This window comes from Branchiostoma belcheri, unplaced genomic scaffold (genome assembly GCF_001625305.1).
Source record: "Branchiostoma belcheri isolate BF01 breed outbred unplaced genomic scaffold, Haploidv18h27 scaffold16, whole genome shotgun sequence".
Taxonomy (NCBI): Eukaryota; Metazoa; Chordata; class Leptocardii; order Amphioxiformes; family Branchiostomatidae; genus Branchiostoma; species Branchiostoma belcheri.
Window position 1 is genome coordinate 3718955 of NW_017803046.1, and position 21955 is coordinate 3740909.

The 21955-nt window shown below is 43.4% G+C and overlaps 1 protein-coding gene across 1 annotated transcript in view; it reads right to left on the reverse strand.

Moving 5' to 3' along the window:
- LOC109465926 overlaps positions 1–18572 on the reverse strand; it is an 18747-nt gene extending 175 nt beyond the window's left edge. The window contains exons 1-3 of the mRNA XM_019763411.1: positions 18298–18572; positions 1467–1511; positions 7–1219 (exon numbers count right to left, since the gene is read on the reverse strand). Of these exons, the coding sequence (XP_019618970.1) occupies positions 7–1219; positions 1467–1511; positions 18298–18382 (1343 nt within the window). The 5' untranslated portion in view covers positions 18383–18572. The remainder of the gene's footprint in view (positions 1–6; positions 1220–1466; positions 1512–18297) is intronic.
- Between the last annotated feature and the right edge of the window lie 3383 nt (positions 18573–21955).

A 21955-nucleotide genomic window follows, 5' to 3' on the forward strand; every position in this document is an offset into this window, starting at 1 on the left:
ACAAACTGACAGGATAGCACCAGGTTAACTTTTCTGTCTGCACACTCGACGTTCTTCCCTTTGGGGCTTCCTGTTTGTTGTATCTCGTTTCTGACATTATCTAGTTGTAGCTTATTGGTGTCTCTTTCCCCGGTACGCACAGACCCCCGCAGGGCGTCACCAGAAGACTTATTTGCACAACCATGACTTGTTTGGCTGCTGATACGAGCAGATCCGGCGACATTCATATGAGCTACGACGCCGTTCGTCGCGTCACGTAGTGATTTTATCCTGTTTGTGGAGAGAATTGCAATTTTGTTCTTCCTAATGTATCCGTCGCTGTCGCCTTGAGCCACTTCCACTTCCCCTCTGCCTTGTCTGCCCCGTCTTCCAGAGAGATCTACAAGTATCCTGTAATTGAAGCACAAGTGTCTTATCCTCAATATCGCCGCCAGCTTTGGAACAATTTCTACCACCACGTCTCTCTTCGTATCTTCTTCAACACTCAGATCTTTTGAACTGTCATCATCCATGTTTGCTGTTCCACAGGACCCAGACTGACCGTGGTAGTTGCTGCTACGATATTCAAGTGAAGAAAGTCCGTAGCTATCACCGTTTAACACTTTCAACGCTACAGTTGTAACAGTCAAGTCAAAGACGTTCCTGTAGATATTGAATGCCATTTCCTGTCCATCCTGTACAGCACGTGTAAGTGCCGATAGTTCAGCACCAGGGACAGCACCAGTATTGGCTTCTTTGACAGATATAACATCCTCCTCTGGACGTGCGCCTTCTATGCGCAGCGTTACGACCCGTATGCCCTGGAAGTTTCTGGCAGCTTCCAGTATGTTAGTTACACAACTTAGTCTCCTAACTATGTCCTTATTTGAACCGGGTGCTGCACATTCGTCCACGTGTGAAACCAGCACGTAGGTCGGTATGTACAAACTGAAAACATGCTTCAGGAAACCTTGGTCGCACAGTTTGCCGGTGATATGTGAAAATTTCCCACCCGGGATCCTGTCTGAATCATTTCTATGTCTTCTCACTATGGCAGCCAGGTAACTGTCGTCTGCGTCACCGACCATGGTCACGTGGTCACCCTGCTCAGCCAATCCCCGGCTGAGGTTGTATCCCAGGTAACCGGCACGGTTCAAGAAAACAATTCTCCGTCTCTGATTGGTTGATCCTAACAACGCCTCTGATGCTGTGGTGCAGTGGCTTTCGATGTTAAACGGTTCTGGAAAAGAAACGCACTCATTTTAGATATAGAGACTAAAAATTGTACGTTCAAAATTCTATCATTAGGCACACAAAGTCTATGCTATATCTCATGAGCTCATACATGGATGAGTGTTTACTACTATGCTATATATAGGCACGGAAGTTATAGAAGGAAAGCATTCATATTTTTCTAACTACTGTTTGCGAAGTTCACTCAAGGCACGAAATCAACGTCTAAATGTAAGAAGACGGTGCAGTCTTACGCATTACTGTCCACGGGTCGTGTGTCTTCCTGGACAGCTCAAGTTCTGAAAAATTAAAAAAGAACATGTAAATTAGACTTTCCGCAAATATTATATTGATATCAAAAGTATGTTTTATCTCTGCCAGCTTTTATATGATTGCCTGCAAAACACATTTGCTCGACGCAAGAAAGCTGTTGGATCATGGAACGCCATTCAGGGTGAGATGATCATGATTCCCTGAACTCTGTCTTGATAGACAGAGTCCAAGACACAAGACACACGTACAGTACTTTTTCTTATACCACTAATACATGTCTACTAATACATTCTGAAACTAGGACAGAGGCTACATGTTATCTATGTTCCAATTACCGAAGAACTTTATAGTCTGCGGTATAGGTTTTCTCTGCCGTTAATTTTCACCTGCTCATTCCTCACGTGCAGATAAAGAAGTGGAGTACATTATACCCGCGTGCGTTTTGACAGGCAAGACTACAAATGTCCTTCTTCTCACCCTGTATCCCATTACGAGAGGCAATTTCTACTGACAACAGTTTGAATGTAGTGCTTTAATGTAGACACTTATTGTTTGGGAGGCGCCAACCTTTCTGAGTTTGCTATTGTTAATATAGAAGATGAATCCCGTAAAACGAACATCAGTTTTGGCATCTAATAAAATCAGACGCTGTTGGCGGAGCATCGTGTAATTGCCAAAGGCGTGAACTGTCTGTGTGTCAGAGAGAAATATACCACGGCATTAAAAGTTTAGATGGGCTTACATTACTTTTTCATATATATTGCACTCGCATTAATATCTTTCTGCGTTCTAATTTTGGTCAAATACGCAGCATTGCTAGAGGCATCATTATAGGCAGATTCATTTTGAGGGAGGGGGGTATTACAGCGTACAAATCAGAATGGATGACATCAGATAGAGTCGGCAATTCCTGGTAGTTACCGCTGTTAGTAGACTTGGTTCATCAGAAACAGTCTAATTTAGCTGGTAGTACGTATTTTCATCTGTATCTCGCAGACGATGTTACACGGTAAGGAACCGTAAGTAGACAATCAAAGCCACTGCATATCCACAGATAGTTAACCCGTGTATTCAAAGCATATATTCCGTATGTAGAAGTGCTAGGATGCTGTACTGTTACTGTACTGTACTGTACTGTACTGTACTGTACTGTACTGTACTGTACTGTACTGTACTGTTCTCTACTGTATTGGGCTGTACTGTACTATTCTCTACTGTACTAGACTGTATTGTACTGTTCTGTACTGTACTGTACGAACTTCAAGGATACTCCCCTACTGACGTGCCATGGGCAATCGAACATATCCACAGATAACCCGAGCATTCAAAGCACTTATTCCGTGTATCTTCCAGAAGTGGTAGGATCTGATCGTGCGTACTGTACTGCACGAACTTCAAGGATAGCCCCGCCAGTGACGTGCCTTACACTTCAAGGGTAATTTGCTCCATCCTTCCTGGGCAGATTGTGTGACGAATGTGTGATAATTGGTGGGATGCGCTGCTACGCTATACGGCTGGGGAAAGATTACCAAAAATGCAAAAATAATATACTTCGGGATGAAACATGTTCACATAGCAGCAGGGTTACAGCACACTGTGAACACCTAAATGTCACGGTGTTTGGATTTGCTTTCCTGTCACGTGGAAGGAAGCGAAAAAAACTCTGTTGTATCTAGGATGTATATATATCTAGGTTGTATCTCTGTTGTGTCTAGGTTTGTTCAGCAGAATAGAGAGCCAGTGCTTGTGTATATACACCAGTATATGGTAGGTAGTTGAACCAGGGAATCAAGACCTGAAAGTTAATGACTAAAAGCAAGGAGCAAGTTCGTGGGAAGTACACTAAATCCCAATCCTAAATATGTACAACACTACGCCTAGATAAGTGTTTTCAATACCACACACTTTCTGTGGTTTGCCTCATTACCAAATCCATGTTGTGTTACAGAAGGAACACATGTGCTCAGAAGTGCGCTTTTTAGCCACGAGAGAATGGGAAGCCATCATGTACGGAGTGTAATTTATCACAAAGAGAACGAAATGTGCGACAAAGAACATTATTCTCTGCTATCGTCGCATTTTGCTTCCCCCAAATGCCAAGAGGCTTTCTTTCGGCTGAAATCATAAGCTCATGTTTGGCCGTGCTAACGGATGTAATGGCGCTGTGCTAAGAGGGGTAATGCCCGGATGGTCTAAAATACCGGCTCCCTCGTTACCCAGCCAGTCTTATCTTAGGAACACATTTTTGCGCAACAGAAAAGTTTCCTTTGATTCCTTTACTTAAGGGATTTGAACCGTCAGGAGGAGATTGATGACCATTATGCCGAAAGTGTATGAAGAGCGTCAGATGTAGAGCAGAGTGCCCGTTCCACGTCCTTGTAATGGCCCGTCTTCTACTTCGGGCATGAGAAGGTCTTAAAGGCTTTGCACCTCCTGCCTTTCAGCGGTACTCAAAGTAAGAAACACGACAGCGGAGGCCAAATGAATGGCGAAAGGTTCGGGGAAAGGATAGAGCGACTTTCTTGGGAGGAGTGTAAAAGCAACAGATGACAAGAAAATCGTTTCCTTGATAAACTCGATGACAACGGTAATCCCTCATCAAGCAAGAACATGTAGATGTATAGGATTCATAAGAGCTTTAGGATAGGAACTGTCAAACATGAGAAGTTCTTTGACGCTATTAGGAAAACTCTAGGAAACAGTTTTGACAGCACCATATGGCCATATTACAGCGCAGGGTTACATTAGTGGAATGTAATGTAATTGAAACTATGCTGTAACAAGTAGCAGATGAACCATCGTTTGCCTTGACGTCACCTACACATATATTTGCTCGTTTGACCCGATCGGTGTGTTTTATTAGGGTGTTTAGGTATTTTTTGCTTTATCTAGCCTGTCGTAACAAAAAAGCAACAATTACAACTAATCAATACAAAACGCAGAATATAGATCCTCACACTGATCCATGGGGATACTTTAAGCCACGCTCACATCTGCTCCAGGGATCCGGCTTAAGCCGTTAAAACAAGGTACCCTCACGGGCGCTCATAAAATCCCTCCCCCGGATTCATATCAAAAGAAAATAAACGAAGAGGTTTTAGATTTCAATTAAAGGCTGAAGTCTTTGAAACACGAACGTGTCAAGAGGTCTCGGGTTTTAAACTTTTATGACGTACTCCTGAGAGAGTCTTCATGAAAGAAACATGTCATTAAATTCGTACTGTTTTACCCTTGACCGAAATATGAAGACAACCTGTACACCTCATCCATAGTTACATGAAACAGGAGGTAGATTAGAATTTCCAGAAAATATAATCATGTAGATATTAGTTACGCATTTGTCACATTGCATTACGTTGAGTTATTACAACAATGTCCATGGATCCGTAATATTTACCCTTGACCGAAATATCTAGACAACCCATACACCTCATCCATATAGTTACATGAAACAAGAGGTAGATTAGAATTTCCACAAAATATAATCATACAGTTATTAGGTACGCATTTGTCACATCGCATCACGTTGAGTTATTACAACAAAGACCATGGACCTACAAGCACCATCTAACCATACTCATCCATAGGCAATAGCCGATGGTACATGTCTTTTCGGTGAAACAATAGGTAGATTAGAATTTCCACAAAATATGATCATGCAGACATTAGGTACGCATTTGTCACATCGCATTACGTTGAGTTATTACAACAAAGACCATGGACCTACAAGCACCATCTAACCATCCTCATCCATAGGCAATAGCCGATGGAACCTGTCTTGTCAGTACTGATGGTAAAGTAGCGGTACTGAAGCTGCCACTAAAGCTGCTCATCGACAGCGGTGATGTAGAGAGGGTTTAACTCACAACGTGTAAGGCAGGGAACACCCCATTAACATCTAAGCACGAGCAGACGATAAGTGCACTGAAGATGTCACAGACTTACGGTTAATAGGATGAGAGCAGCCGCCATTAGCTATTAGCCACGAAAGGCACATAGGAATATCATTAGCACCACCATTGCAGCCATATTCCATGCAAGTAAAAGTACTAGAAGCAGCTGAATTGATGTTCTTTCACGGCAGAACTATAAGTTGAATTAAAGACTGAATGTAGCACATCTGAATATCATTGGCAACACCGTTGCAGCCATATTCGAGGCAAATAAAACACTAGAAGCAGCTGATTGAATGTTCTTTCACGGCACAGCTATGATAAGTTGAACTAGAGAGGTAACATTTGCAAAGCAAATGCATATAATGTTTACCTTCGCATATGGTCTGCTCTGTTAATACTTACTTATTCATATATATGGTCAGACAGGAGTAAAAATCACTCCTACTATAAAATTGCAACATTTTGTAACACCAGTTACCATGGTGAGAGACGTCAACAAATCAGGTCATTGGCCAGGTCAGAGGTCAGTATTTGGAACGGAAGAAGAAGAAGAGGAAACTGAGCAAAAACAATATGTTTTCCTTCGGTAAACATAACTATAGACTGAATGTGTTCCAAACTCTGCCATGTAACAGTATGACGGCCCTCTCCTGTGGGTTGTGCCGGCCCGGTGTTCAGGACGGTGATTACACGACAGACTCTATCCATCAACCGCTCCGATCTATCGACATGTAGGACCGAAAACCGCCCTGGGCGAAATGACACTTCCGTGACCTCTATAAGCACCCATTAATTACAATTTACGACAGGATCACGGCAGTTACGCGGAACATGGCATTATCTGTAATCCCGAACGGCGACATTAGGAGCGGGTCACACGTAGATTACCGACCCGCCAGGCACCGGGGATATAATCTCTCCAACCAGAGACGTCTTTTGCTGACTTTCCTGTTTCTATTCCAGGAAACAAGATAGATTAGTTTTGCATATCCTAAGATCCTGTTCTTATCGGACGGCGCTGGCGCAAATTGTGAAATCCTGGTTATCTGGAGCTATCGAATGATCCCACCCGCCTGCGTTTCTGTCAAACAAGTCAGGGTCCCTAGAGGAGGTGTGGTGATGTTTATGCTGACGTCTCTGTTCGTTTGATAACACCAGTAACACCGCGTGCATGAATTACCGTACGTTACAACCTGGCTTGACTATTACAAAAACAAATTTGAATTGGCGTCTATGTCCGTTTGATAGCACCAGTAACACCGCGCGCATGGCACCTCCGAATTACCGTAGTTACAACCCGGCCTGACCGTTATAAAAACAAATTTGAATTGATCCGACCGTTAGGTTTCATCACGGTCCATACTGATTGGTCATTGCCGTATATACGGGGTGCTCCTTTCTTGTCCGTGATGAAGTAGTTTGGGCCAACGACATTTAGGTTACATGCTGTTAATGCCTACTAGCTCAAAAGATTGATGAGGCTGATTAAGTTACCCGAATTGAATTGCTGTCCTTGATTTCCAGTTTTCCGTGGACGTCTCTATTCATGACCCGTCCTGCTCAATGTTTTACCGTCTGGTCCTGTAAATTGGCTACAGACACTTTGATTGTTTCAGATTGAACAAAGGCCCTCAAATTCCTGCAAAGATTTATAAAAATCGATAAAGTAATCAATAATGATGTATTGTTCAGGGACACACAGTACCAGACCATGTTTATACTAATGAACCTGAGAAAAGAATTTGGTATAAACTTATCAGGATATCTTGCTTTGGGATGATATGATAAGAACTACCTCAGCGCAAATGGTCTTCATTATCACATGTCTGTACCTAATCAAATAGGAGCTTGTAGATATTCATTGTTTTATTCTGCAGTCAAATGAAAAAGAACTTTATTGCAGTGGAGTTTTATTACCTTTGTGATCGCAAGAGGCAATCACAGGGGATTGCCCAATCAATGTTGATTGCATTACAGCTACTGTAGATGAGGGCGTGATGGTGGTCTTATTGCAATGTTGATCAAGTCACCAGTCTACGATAGACTACTGGAACATCTGATTGCAAATTAGCCAAGAATGGCAACATTTCTCGTGCAGATGTTGGATTTAATTGATCATCAAGCCAAATCGTTGAAAGTTTGTGAACTTCTGGATTTCGGAGGAGTATTTAACTGATAGTTTTCGGCAGCAAATACTTAGTGTCCCGCAATAGGTAAAAGACAAATTAGCCCTTGCACGTCGTGTTTGAGGCCGAAGTCCATCTCTTTTCTTCCTCTGGGTAATTTTTACACCTAGGTGGAGGGAAGAAAGGCATTTTAAGTGCCTAGCTCGAGGACATGTGCACAACGCCTAGCCAGGGATGTCAAGAAGTCCATCTCTTTTCTTCCTCTGGTAATTTTTACACCTAGGTGGAGGGAAGAAAGGCATTTTAAGTGCCTAGCTCGAGGACATGTGCACAACGCCTAGCCAGGGATGTCAAGAATCAACCCCCCGACCCCGTGTCCACAAATATACTGGTTTGCCTTCCCCTCAACGAGTGTAAAGTAGGTTCTTTCAATACTAGTAATGCCTGCGATCCACATCATACACATGACCGACTTTGCTGGAAAGTTCTAGATGTAACATCAACCCTCTCCTGATCGACTGTGATGCCATGTGTGTTCATGTATCTTCAGGGCACGGCTAAGCACCAATTGCTCATTTGACCTCCTCCAGCCAAAAGGTCAACAGTCAGCACATCTTACCAATAAGACTTGCTACGATGGAGCGAAGAGTCGAATTGAAATCTCAGGCGAAGGCAAGGCAAGTTTACCAACTACGGCATCAATGCAATAAGTTGCAGTTGGTACTTTCTTTCAGGCGGTTCCCAGCACATCTTACCAATAAGGCCCGATGAAGCGAAGAGTCGAATAGAAATCTCAAGCGAAGGCAAGACAAGGTTAGCAACTACGGCATCAATACTTTGCAGTTTGTACTTTCTTCAAGATGATTCCCAAGGAGTGTTTGGAAGGGTTCTGAACAGCTTACTTGACTCAGTGAAGCTCTCAGCATGAAGAGCTGAGAGCTACTTGTGAATTTCAGTTGCTCATTGAGAGCTTTCAGTGACTTTCAGTTATTATTCTTGACCAGAAGGTGACCTGTTATTCTGGGATAAATGGTGATATTTCGACAACGTCATGATGGCTACAGTACCAAGGAAAGCTGCCAGGAGGGCTACAGATGACGTGCATCTTCCATCATCAAACATCCATGCACGGCAACTACTAGTACCTCAAACCCTTGGACTAGTACAGCCACTGGAAAAAATAATCTCCGCTTCCCGGAAGTACTATAATGATGAAGCCCGAGCCTATCTCATGCACGATTACGGATTACGTGACGGACCTTCTAACGTTTTGGGTCGCTCATGACGCTATGTTGATTCCGAATTCCCCATCAAAATATTGGCCCTTCATCAAGTTTGACCGGCCATCTGATACTTTAAAGGTTGAGGTACTCAGTTTTATATTTCCTCTTTGTGTGCCATTTACCACACGTCTGACTAGTTTTCTACACTAGTCTCTTACTTCAAGCAGGATAATTTATATCTAGCTGATGGACGTGAAAGGTGAATTCTATAGGACATCTGCGTTCCGGAAAGCTAACCAATTACATGCGCTGATCGTTAATCAGTGGATCAAATGCCAAACGCCATAGCCCTGTCAGTCAGGAAGGTTTTCAGAGTGACTTCATGAAATACCCGCCCAATTTATGACATGTAATATTGAATCAACCGACCAAATGTTGTGTAGACTACGGCTGCAGTACCATAGAAAGCTGCTAAGGGAACCAACACCTAGCTTTTTTTCGACGCCCACACACTCACTCAAATAGCATGTTATGAGTTATGTTACCCACAGACTCACCCTCAAGCCCCCCCCCCCCAAATAACCCTTTTTGCGAAGGTAATAAATATCACGTAGCAACACCGTTGCGTGTTGTCATTCTAGATCCATCATAAAACGCACGGAGAAGTTTTAGAGTTTCTCTTTTCATCAGCCCATGAAACAACAAATCCATCTTGATCAGCCGACTCACGACCTCCCGCCCACCTCCCGTTACCGGGTGCTGCCGCCATTATGATGAAGGACAAATCACCTCCCCGCGGAGTCTTCCGTCTTGATTAGCTAGTCTCGGCCCGATTAGTGGAGACATTAACAGCCCCGCACACCGCGAGGGTAACCTAGGGTCGAGGACTTAGCCTTGAGGAACGGCAACTGTTAATGTGGAGGTGACATTCACGCCTCGGAGAACAAAAACTCCCAGGAAGTGTTGAAATGAAATCGTGTAAAGCCATCCTGGTGTGATGTTCCACTTGGTAATAACCTTGCCAGCCTCCGTTAGCTTCCCCCGGGGGCAAACTACGGGAATGAATCCTGCAGCGCAGAGAATAGGATGGACTCAAAATGGATGGCCGCCAACTAGACGTGGAATAACTTTGGAAGTCAAGGTAGTACTATATATATACCAGTTTCGGTAATGTTGGGATTTATCATTCTGACAGGTTTGATTGTCTGCCGCTGATCCTAGGCTGTGGGATGTATTTTTTCAATCATGGAAGGATGGCGAAAACAGCAAGCCTCCTTCTCCCCCGAGGATTTCAGTTATCAAGAAGACGAGCACGGCCGTCAGTCAACCCCAGACAGACCTCGACCCCGTCAGGAGGTGAGAGAAGTGCACTGGAAGCTGTGACAGAGATATATCTGAGATAATTATCACCTTGTTGACCTGCTGACGCTCATTTCCCAGTCTGCCCTGGTGTTGTGGCTCGTCTCGGGGCTCATTTATATCTGGCCAGCCCCGAAGGAAAGGGAGGGAAGCTGCGCGTGGGGTCATACGGAAGACTCCCTGTCGGGTGTCAGGGAGGTTATGGGTACCTGATGGCTATTTGATGAGTGAAATGAATCAATAAACAGCTAAGGTGAAGGTTCTTCATCTATCGCAATATTTCATGACCCCAAAGTTTTTTTCCTCTCAAAGTTTTGGCGTCAGAGAGAGAGGATAGCGTGTTCTACTGACGCACGTCCGGCGTATGAACCACCGCAGGCAGCGGTATGCAGATGTAGAAGTGTAACGATAGCTGAAAATTTACAATTTGCCATGTAGATAAGAAATGTGTTAGTTGGCAGTGCGTTGTTTCTAGAAATAAAAGTAGCAATGTGATCAATCATAAGATGCACTGCGAAACGTTTTATCTGTATTCTGTGCATGTGATCGTGAAGTTTTACTGACCCCTCTGTGAAAAGAATAGCTTGAAAATGCTGCGTATCCGGAACTCCATCGTGAAGAACATTTCTTTTCTGTGTGAGACCAATGACCTCTAGCCTCTCAGAATGCCGATGTATCGTGTCTAATGGACCCAGCTTCTAATCAGCCCGTCAATACGTTTTGAGGGGCCGTAAATGAAATTTTGAAGGGCAATTTTCCGCTCCACTTCTGGTAAAAGCTCTGGACAGCAGCCATACGCCTGTGGGGTAGAAATATGGGAAAGGGCAGCGCGCGGGTCCTAAATTGCGGCGAAATGCACATTTAATGGTCGGCAGACGTTCCAGGCCGCAGTAATGCCGCAACAACGACGTAAAAGTCCATTTGGTCAAGTACAGAATGTAGAATGATTAAGTACATCCCAAATATGGAAAGCAGAGACTCTTCTAACTAATCGCGTTTGAATGCTGCGACATGAAATGCGTGTGTTCGTGTTCAGGCAGTTGTGACCTTTGTGAAAATTACCAGCCGTCTGACAGCAAGATATCCAACTCTGAAGTTGCCGGCTCTTGTTTGCTTTATTTTTATTCAAAGCATGGTTCCCATCCCTTTTGTTCCGATTCGCTGACTACAAATGTCAGGATGCGCGTCGACTAAAAGGGGTGGCAGGCCGGATCTGACAGCAGACATCTCCGGGGATGGGTCTAGATTTGCACGGTGTCCCGGAGGTTGTCAGCTCTGTGGTGAAAGCTATCGGCAAACAAGTTTTACAGACGGCTGAACAAATCCCCGACGGAGTTACATTTGAATCGTGTCAATATACATTCCTGCTGTGTGAATGTTTTACACAATCGCGAGCCACGCGTACATATTTGACGCTCAGTAAAGGAGAATCAGAAAGCTGATGCATAAGTCTTACCTTTTTATGACTCATTACTCGGATGTGCTGTGCGTTTCCATCAACCTAATGATTTTTGCCTCATTCACTTTAATAACTCGAACGACTTGGGTATACGTTATGATGGAATCACTTAGGATGCTGCAAAATATGACTTTAATGAGTTTCTTTTTCGAATTTTTTCAGTCTCAATTTTTTAAGACTCAATGGAAGAGGCTTGCAAAAAATGCACACGGCAGAGGTACTACATAACTAGCTTCTCACATATTCATGGCGTTGTATAATGTACCATTTACATGTTACAACGGCTTTCCCCAATACTTCAGCCTGCATGGGGTCCTTCCCAGATTGCCGTTTTTGTCAGCTTAGATACGTTATTCCGTAATCATAGGATTCCCAGCGAGGCAGGTGGTCCGTCCATTTCCCACAAGGCAGGTGCCACACTGTGAATAATACATTAGTGAACGTGTAACTTGTATTAAAACTACATGTAGCTACGGTTAATGACACAAAGTTACAAGTTTTTGTTGACTGCGGGATTTGCATTGTCGTTATTTTCTAGCATAGAGTGTTTGTTTTCAATACCCGTATTTTTATCGTCTTATCTACAGGAACATCGTATCGTAGTTGGTCAATGTTTCATTACGACGATTCGAAAAGCAAATCGTAACGCAAAACCATGGAAGTTTTAAAAATGTATTCCTTTTGTACATTTATCCGTTTTTTTGTTGATGGAGGACGTAATCAGTGACTCGCCTCTGTTTCCTACTCAAGGCTTCGCCTCCGCGTTTCTGCCACATCATTCTGCCTGCTGCAGATTGCACACAGACAATGAGACTTACAGGCAGAGACCATAAATAACAAGCCACCAAATCCAAGCTATCAAGTTCGCGTTATGAACGAGCATCATGCGAACTCCATCATGAATTTCATTTGCCTCGCAGTATTTCGATAATCTATCACATGAATTGGCGCGCGATGTTCATCTATTGTAAAGGTCACGATGGAATATCTGTAACAGGAATCAGGAAGGGTCCTGTTTGTTGTAACGTATATGACGAGGAGGTGTCTGACAGTTTTGAATAGAATGTTGATGTATCGATGCCAGGGTAATCGTCGGAGAAAGTCCATCCGTCAGCGGCCGTAGCGCCATATGGTAGTCTGAATAATGGATAAAGCACGTCCATAAGGTAATGAATTGGACCAATTACCAACAGTCCATAGGAATTAATCAATCACAAAGTACGAGTCCGACGAGGTACCGATGGACTGCGTAAACCAGAGGATAGACAGGTGTGAGGAATGTCCGGTCATTTCAGGGTGAGGAGCGTAAAAATTTAAAACAGCGCGGGATGATGTCATCTGTAGTTACGGCTCGCGACCACACCCTCATTTTGCAACCATGTTTCAATGAGGAAAAGAATTCAACAGATCCAAATTTCTGACTAACGCTTCAATGTCTTTTAATTTTTCTCTAGAGAAAATATTTTTAAAAAGGCTGAGAATATGCGTCATGCAAATAAAAGTCTTTTTTTTTGTATTCTGTACAATTCCGTACGGAGTACATCAGCAACATTCAAGAAGCAAGGATTCACCTTACAAGTGATAGTCAAGGTCGACATTTCGGGTAAAATCCCCAGCCTCCGCCCGGTCTAACTGGGGAGCTATCCCACTGATCACAGATAATGCACACCAGCAAAAACTTGGAAGACAAAAGACCAGGATCTGTCGCACAAGTGCCGTTTTCTCCATAGCCCGCGAAACGAATGCATCTTTAAAGACGTTTATTGGAGAGACATTACCTGGTCAATGGACCATGGGGTCATCATAACGCCGTGAGACGCCCATTAAATCTGCTCCGATCTATAAAGCAAATTATTCAGCAGACGATCGATATGTGAGCAGGGGAGGGGAGCTGTGAGCTGACCTGCCGCTGGTGCCGGGACTACCCGCGGGATGGCAGGGGAGCTGCCGGGGTTAGGGCGGCGCTTTGAAGTGGGTTTGGGCATCGGTCATCAGGTATCTCATCCGGGCTTACGTTGTATCAGTGGGATCGAACAACTGGAAGCCTACAAAACAACGGGACTTAGAAACCCACACGTTATACATTAGGCATGAAGACCAGTACCTCCCATGCTTTCAGGTATGTGTCTACCCCAAAAAAGGATACTCATTTTCAGCTGCAAGGATGATGATCAGATTCTGTTGTTTGTCAACAGATACAAACCACGCAAACAGCCAAACAGCAGATAAAACTCTCACCAGAAGTGTTAAAGTGGTAATAATTAATGTAATTACCCTGCTAACATGCAAATTTCCTAGGAACTATGGTGCCAGCAGACGGCATTAGTTCGCTCAATGCCTCTCAAATCCTCCGAACCAATGGGCCAATTAATGAACACTTTACATTGAGAACTCATTACTCGGGCGATGGGCCGGGGGGTAATCGTGGAACCTTTACACCCATTCAAGAAAGCTTTCTATTAAAGGGAGCTATAATTCACAACCTGCTATTGTTCAACAATTATAGTCTTTAACTTTCCCCGCTTGGATTGCTTCGACGGCGTGTGGCATTAAGTTGTGCGGGACAGAACACAGAGAGGCGTATTTTACTCCTTTGCAGGCTCAATAAATAGTAGAAATCGGCCTGAAGAGAATGTAGCTGACCAAGGAAGTTGGCCGGCCATAGAGGGTCCAGTTTGCCACCTCCCCTGGCCAGCTACATTCTTTCAGGCCGATTTCTACTATTCATTCAGCTTGCAAAGGAGCCTGGTGCAGACTAGAGGCATACATCTATGAGGCGACAGGTAGATTCTGGATGATCATTTCGTTTTAATGACGGTGAAGAAATCAATACCCCACCGTTCCAGTTCGCAGTAACTAAAGCACTAACGGCGCAGCTTACAGAATATGATATGGCATCGCACCGCCTCTTCAAACTACACCCCATCTCATTGGACAGCGCTTTGTAATGGAATTATCAATAAAAGATGCCTGTATCATGTACCAGGAATAACGACCATTAAACCGCTCTTTAAAGATGAAGGGAGAGGAGAGAGTCCCAGGTGCACAGTGCAGCAGCTACAGCCTTGATCTGTCATATATAACGACTGTTATGTGAGGCAAAGCTTTGTATAGTAATGTTACCTGCCTGTAACTTATCAATTCATGTCAATTTTTGGGGCGAAAAAAACACACAAATATTAAACTTCATGAAATACACTGTAATTAGGAGATAGAGGACTTGGGTGAAGAAAATTACATTATTTAATGTGTATAATTTTCATATAGTATAAGATGTATTAGTTATTATAAATACTGATATTTATTGTGTTTATGTATCGTCGTAATTAACGTACAATTAAAGAGGATTCCAGTGAGATTACCCAGTGTCTCACTAATGAAGATTCTCAGTAAGCAAACAAAAACACAAGAATTAAAAGAAAACAAAACAAAACAAAACAATAAAGATAAATATATTACCCGTATGGTTGTTAAGACAGAGTGATTTTATGCACGAACAAAACAAAACAAAACAAAACAATAAAGATAAATATAATACCCGTATGGTTGTTAAGACAGAGTGATTTTTATGCACGATTGTACAGAAAAGTATTTTGAGTGGAAACTTTAGCTACACTAATGAGTTGCCCAAGTAAATGAGATTACCGAGACGTTAAACAGAAAACAAAACAATAAATATATGACCCGTATGGCTGTTAAGGCAGGGTGATTCTTATGCACTATTGTAAACTTAGTATTATGAGTGGAAACTTTAGTTACACTAATGAGTTGCCCAAGTAAATGAGATTACCGAGACATTAAACAGAAAACAAAACAATAAATATATGACCCGTATGGCTGTTAAGGCAGGGTGATTCTTATGCACGATTGTAAACAAAGTATTTTGAGAGGAAACTTTAGCTACACTAACGAGTTGCCCAAGTAAATGAGATTACCCAAGACATGTCCTATCTTCGTCAAAAGGGTGCGCTGAAAACGATTTAAGCGGACGGAACGAAAGCTTGATTAAGTGTTGTCGAAGAGCGATCACGGAGCTACTCCAACTCAATTTGTACAGAACGTTAGCTCGGGTAATCCACTTTGCTGTGTGACGCAGAAGCCGACTTCAATCCCCGCACACTTTTTCTCAGTGTTTGGGCACTTAAGTGAAGCATTGGCGTTCAACCGAAACATAACTGGTTTCTGCGGTACAAAGATATCAACACCTAACGCCATACAGTCTCATTTTCTCGTCCGCTTTAGTGAAGAAAGGCCATTACACTATTAAAGTAAACCCCAGGCTCTTAATTCATACAAAATTAGGCTATTGTAGCGTTGACATATTGATAATGGTTTGTGAGAGAGTTGAGTTTTGTGAACATGCTCGGTGCAATTATGCTCTGAAACCTTTCAGTTTTATACAAAATTAATATTTTGCAGGTACAATCATGAAAAAAATGTGCTCATCCGTAAAATATCCGACAGGATAGGGCGAAGGAATTTCATGTTTGAACCTCGAGTGTTAATCATGATTTTATTTTTAATCGTTCCTTGTTAGAAAAAAAACTATTCTGCTTACAATTCAATAAAGTTTGTCAGCAATTTTATCTATCCAAAAGTTAGCAATAACGTATCAATCACAAGCTTACGGTGCTCCACACGGTTACGCAACTTGCACAAATACATGCATTATGTATACAGCATATAGATCGCACTTTTAACTGCTGAAACTTTCATTCGACAGATATGTCGAGGCAGAAAACAGCGTGCATTAATCATATGATAATTCCTAACACCCCTATCTTTTTAGACGATATAATGTTTCTCATTTTGGAACGTCTTATGAAGATAAAACGGAGTACAATTTGGATCCTCCTTTGGGACGGCGAAGAAGAAGATACAGAATTCAAATCCTTGTAATGAGGGGATCATTTCCTAAGCTTTTCATGAAATTATTTTGGTCGCCGCTGGCGGTTACTGATTGTTACATCCCATCTACATGAATAAAACACGCGGTAAATAATTTCGTTCTGGATTAGGAGGAGCCGTGCGTGTAGGTGTTACTGTGGGGTTAGTCATCGGTTTACGGGAATTTGATGTGAATAGGAAACCTCTGGTTATGCCTAGGGAAAATGTTGTTTCTTGTTTCAATCTTGAAAAAAATTAGGGTCGGTAGGTAGGGATTATCTTCTTTTCTTTCTTTTTTATTAGAATTTAGCAATCTTAAGTAATCCAACTTATACAATACAGTTTAACAAAGTAAAACCTGCATGAGGACACTTTTATTTTCAATGTCAATGTTGGAAAACCGATTGTAGAACGTTTCTTCACTCAGGTATCAGATCATGGAGCTAGAAAAGGTCGTTCAGCTATTTATGTCCCTTGTAGGGGTCCACACAAAAAATGCCAGGGTCGGCATTTTCTCTAGGGTCGGTCGGGAAACAGGAAACACAACATTTTTCCTAGGCCTCAGGCCACTCTACCCGTGGAGTGGGTAGCGCCCATATGATACACAGCATCTCAGTTCAAATGACACCTGAGACCTGGTCTTCATCGTCGTATAGTCGCAAACTGAGGGCATTTTGGGATTAGTCGTGCATGTACAAAAATCATGTTTTGTTACCGAAAAAGTTGTCTTAGACCCTTGTCAAGGGTTGGTTCTCTCACAGCCTGCATTTGTTCTTGAGAATCCCATGATATTAATCTCGTATGACGACATCCAATGTGACAGCGCGCACGCCATATAACCAATGGTGAAGAAGAAAAAAAGAACCGTGAACGTGTTCAGTAGTTACCACAGACGGCTTGGAAAGTGCCCCAAAGAGACATCACTGACTGATAGAACACAGTCAAAGAAGTATCAGCGAGCACAAACGCAACAACGACTCACCGAAAGGCAATCTATGTGCTAACTCTCCAATAAAACAGTCCTCTCTAAAGGCGTTTAGCGACTAGCTAATCCAATAACGCATACAAAATTACCTATCAAACCAAAAACTTGCCAGCCCAAATATTTAGTGGCTTCCAACAAATTAGTTCGGAGAGACAATTACTATGCATTGCTATGGCGCGGCGTGTCTAATTGATGCCTGCACGGGGGAAATAATAGTGAAATATTTTCCAGTTCAACGCTTCCGGCAACGTTTTAAATGCATGGCTGCCTATTTTGCTCGAGTAATAGCTTTCTCAGCGTGGGCTCGTGACTGACTTTCTACTAACGTAGACTGGATTCTTCTCCTATACTTTCTGTTTAGAACTAATTTTCTGTATGAATATTTAATAAGTTTACGAGTGTAGCTTTTGTATCATAAAAATTCTCCTTGATGTACGAGTATACGCAACGTTTTATACCAATTGTTTTGAAGGCAGTTACTAGAGACGCACCCGGTTAAAGCTATGATTCCGCTGCAAATGGTCCCAGTGTACATAGTTTTCCCTACATGTCCATACATACATACTGTTTACTGTTGTCTAGAAGATAGCTAAACATGGATAGCAATGTACACTATGCCCCCCGAGCAAGTCCGTAGTGAAAACATGTGCATACGACATGATAAGCCGGAAGCATATTACTGCACGAGCACGAGGAGAAATAAATTAAAACGTACACCAGGTGGTTGGAGAGCTTTTGATAATGTCGTCGACCACAGGCAGTGGTATTTCCGCTGCAAAGAATGCCAACTACGTTCTATTTCATGCGGGGATTTCAATTACCATCATTGTAATTAGATGAACTGTGTCCAGACAACAGGCATGGATGGTGTGCTTACCTAGCATGAGAAATGTAACGATGATCCCGGCCAAACAGACCACCAGCACCGCGAAGAACGCCCGCTTGATCCGCCGCATGGCCATGCCGCTGTGCCCGGGCCCTCGTCGGCGGCTAGTCGGTGTCGCCCCGAATCGGCGCGGCGCTGGTGAAGTCCTCCCCGTCCCGGCGCTTCTCGCTCCGAGCGGCCTCCTGGTCCGCTCCGGTCCAACCACGATGAAGAGCTCGTCGGGAACTGGGCGTGGACATACGCGTGCGAGCGGTCTCCTGGGCTTTGCTTACTACTACTACCCGGTACGATCTATTCAGCAGGACTTCAGTTTAGGCGCCAAAGACAAAGGCCAGGGGCAAGAAAAGTCGTCCTCTCCTGACCGAACCACACGCAGATGTAGGTCGTCTGGCGCTGCGCGGAGAGATTGCATCAAGCGAACATATGGTTGGGACGGCAACGGGGCGATTCTTTAATCACCGGGAGGTACCGCGACTTCCCCGCTTCGTGTGAAAGAGCCATCCATTATTTATCCCATCGGAGGGTGGGAGCAGGGCGTTCGTGCTGACACAAAATACCACCGGAAACAAGGTTCACAGAAGCCGATAACGGGTCTGTACGCTGTACGCGGATGAGTCCTTACCTTACACATTCAATTTTTCATGAGAGGAAAAGACCGTAGCTGTTAGGGAAACGAGACTAAATCATACATTTCAAAGACGGCCAGGGGATATTGGGATTTTGTTCCTCTGGCAACATATTGCGTGATTTGGTCCGACTAATATACGGGTAGTCTTGTATGAAATAGTACATCAATATTTACTGACGTACTATCGTAATGCCTGGTAGCGTTTTAAGTACAGATGGGACCATTGGAAACTATATTTTTATATAAATATTCACTTTTCTCATTTGTTACACCCATTCTATATCACAAAGATCCGACCCATTCTATATTAGATCACAGCCTAGCTGTCTCAAGTCTACTCGAACTGGGACTAAGAAGCTCTCTCGCCAAATGGATTTGCTCCTTCCTCACTGCCAGGCAACAGAGAGTAATGTACAAGGGGGTGTATTCTGACTGGAGGGAGACTACTTGTGGCCTTCCACAAGGAACTGTTTTAGGCCCACTGATATTTCTCGCTCTGATCAACAGTGCAAACGAGAACTCCTCCGCTAGGCGGTGGAAGTTCGTTGACGATCTTAACCTTGCGGAGAGCAGAATGATCGGGGATACCTCAACCATTCAGACAGACTTAAACCATCTTGAGCAATGGGCAACATCGAGGAAAATGCAGCTCCATCCAGGGAAGTGCAAAGCTATGCACGTGTTTTTCACAAGAACTCCCCCTCCACTGCCGTCCTTATCCATTGCTGGTATACTGTTGGAAGAAGTGAAGGCAGTGAAACTCCTTGGTTTACACCTTCAGGCCGACCTAGGTTGGAATACTCATGTCGATCACGTTGTCAAACAAGGTAGCAGGAAGCTCTTCCTCCTCAAACAACTCAAACAGTTTGACCTTTCTAGGGATGACTTACTTACCTGCTACAAAACGTTTGTCCGTCCGAGCTGTGAATACGCGGCGCCCACCTGGCATCCTGGACTGACTACCAGACAACGCCACAGGATCGAGTATATCCAGAAACGCGCGTGTCGAGTAATACTCGGGTCAGCTTATACTTCATACCCCGAGGCATGTGCAACGCTGGACTTACCTACGCTAGAAGACCGAAGGGTCCAACTTTGCCTGAACTTTGCTATGAAAGTTCTCAGATCACAGGACTTCCAACACTGGCTACCGCCCAGGAGGGGCACCACCACTGAGCGCACCACTCGTTCCAGTAACAAACTGACCCTTACCAAATGTAGAACTGAGCGGTACAAACAGAGTAGCGTCCCATACATGACCTACCTCCTGAACAGTCACTATTTGTGTTAGACACCGTACGTTAAAGTCGTTGTAAATAATGCCTGTGTTAATGCCTGTGTAAATAAATGTAAATAAATGTGTAATGAATTTGCATGTACAACTGGACGCAATTCAGCCTTTGGCTGCAAAGTCCACGTTTTTTTACGAATAAAACACCATTTGATTGATTGATTGATTGACAAATCTTTATCACAGTAAAACTCTACTATTCGGGACAATTACATGTTGAGTCACAGTAAAAGAGATACCAGGTTATTATTCAATTTCCTTTCTATGAATACACAATTTGAGTGTCTCTTAAGTATTCATACTTGACATTCAGCCTTCTACCGTGAAGGTAGACAAAATCAGTGAAGGAGGAAACATGTTTAAACTTTAATTACCTGAACGTACGATTGGAAACTATGTCTTGTTTTTTTCGTAATGGTCGTCATTCTGACGTAATATGATACACAGAAATGCGTCTAAATTCAACGTCCAAAGTATAGAACCGCTCTTCTAGATCTCCATAAAATGATGAGATATTCTGTGCATCTGTTTTGTAGGAAGATAAATACCCAGTGACTTAATACCCATCATATTTCACACAGCGAATCTATACGTGTGGTAATTACGAAAACATCTACTTGTTTTGTCGTAGTGTACCATATATTGTACATACAACATAGAGACCAATGAGAACAAACGTTGGTTATGTTGTCTACTCCTGTATTTAGTCCTTAGGTAAAGTCTATATTTCCATCCGGTACAGGATGGCCGTAGTTTGACTCATGTCCTCAATCAATCCCGGGATTTGTGTGACGTCAGCCGTTCCCGGTTTAATCCCGGCGTGTCCTGCTGTTGCGCGCCCGCCGCTGTCCTTGGTGCTGAACGCCAAGTCGTTATTGGCGTATCCACATTCAGGCCCACAAATGACATTATTTAAGCACGTAATGAATTGCCGGGAATTATCAGGAGCCAGGCTGGCGCGATTTCATACGCGACGTGGTGCCACAAACATGCGGATGATTCAGCAAATCCCGGCGTCCAGATAACACACCCGCCCTGCAGCCCGGAGATTGGTGGCAGCTATCGCGAGCACGTCCCTTTCCCGAGCCAAAGGTCAAGAACTGCCACATCTTCTTCAACCCTTACAAGACACGTGAAGTAAAACGTGCCCTTAAGCGTGCGTTATCCCAACTTTCAGCGACCAAATCTTCAAATCTCATCAGGAAACGGGTGACGTGGAAAAATGAATCAACCAGCCGGCTTCGCCGACACATACACTTCGTGAATAATGTTAACTGATTTTTAGTTCAGATTTTGCTTCGGGCTAAGTCTGCCAGGACCTTTATCTTGATTCATGGCGTGTGTTTCTGCGTCTGACAACACAAATTATTTTGTGTAGTGGCGGGGATAGCTAGACTACTTGGCGTCTTGGGAGGCAGGTCGTTGTGCAGGAGTCATGTGTACGTCGGCAGGACACCGGTCTCTACACGGACAGCCATTAGACAATATGATTTACGACGTGACTTCCCAGCTTCATGTAGTTTGCTAAAACACCATTCGTAACCATCATTTGTCTTGCCTCTGCGGTCAGAATGACATTATTTATATTCATGCCTACAAAACCGTTTGCTTTTTAGGTAACTCAGTCTAGGGAAATGGAAACGGTTTAACATGGCAATAGGAATGGAATGGCATATTTGTTATTTAGTTATTGATGCAATTGACAAGAGTGGTCCGAAGTGCCTAACAGG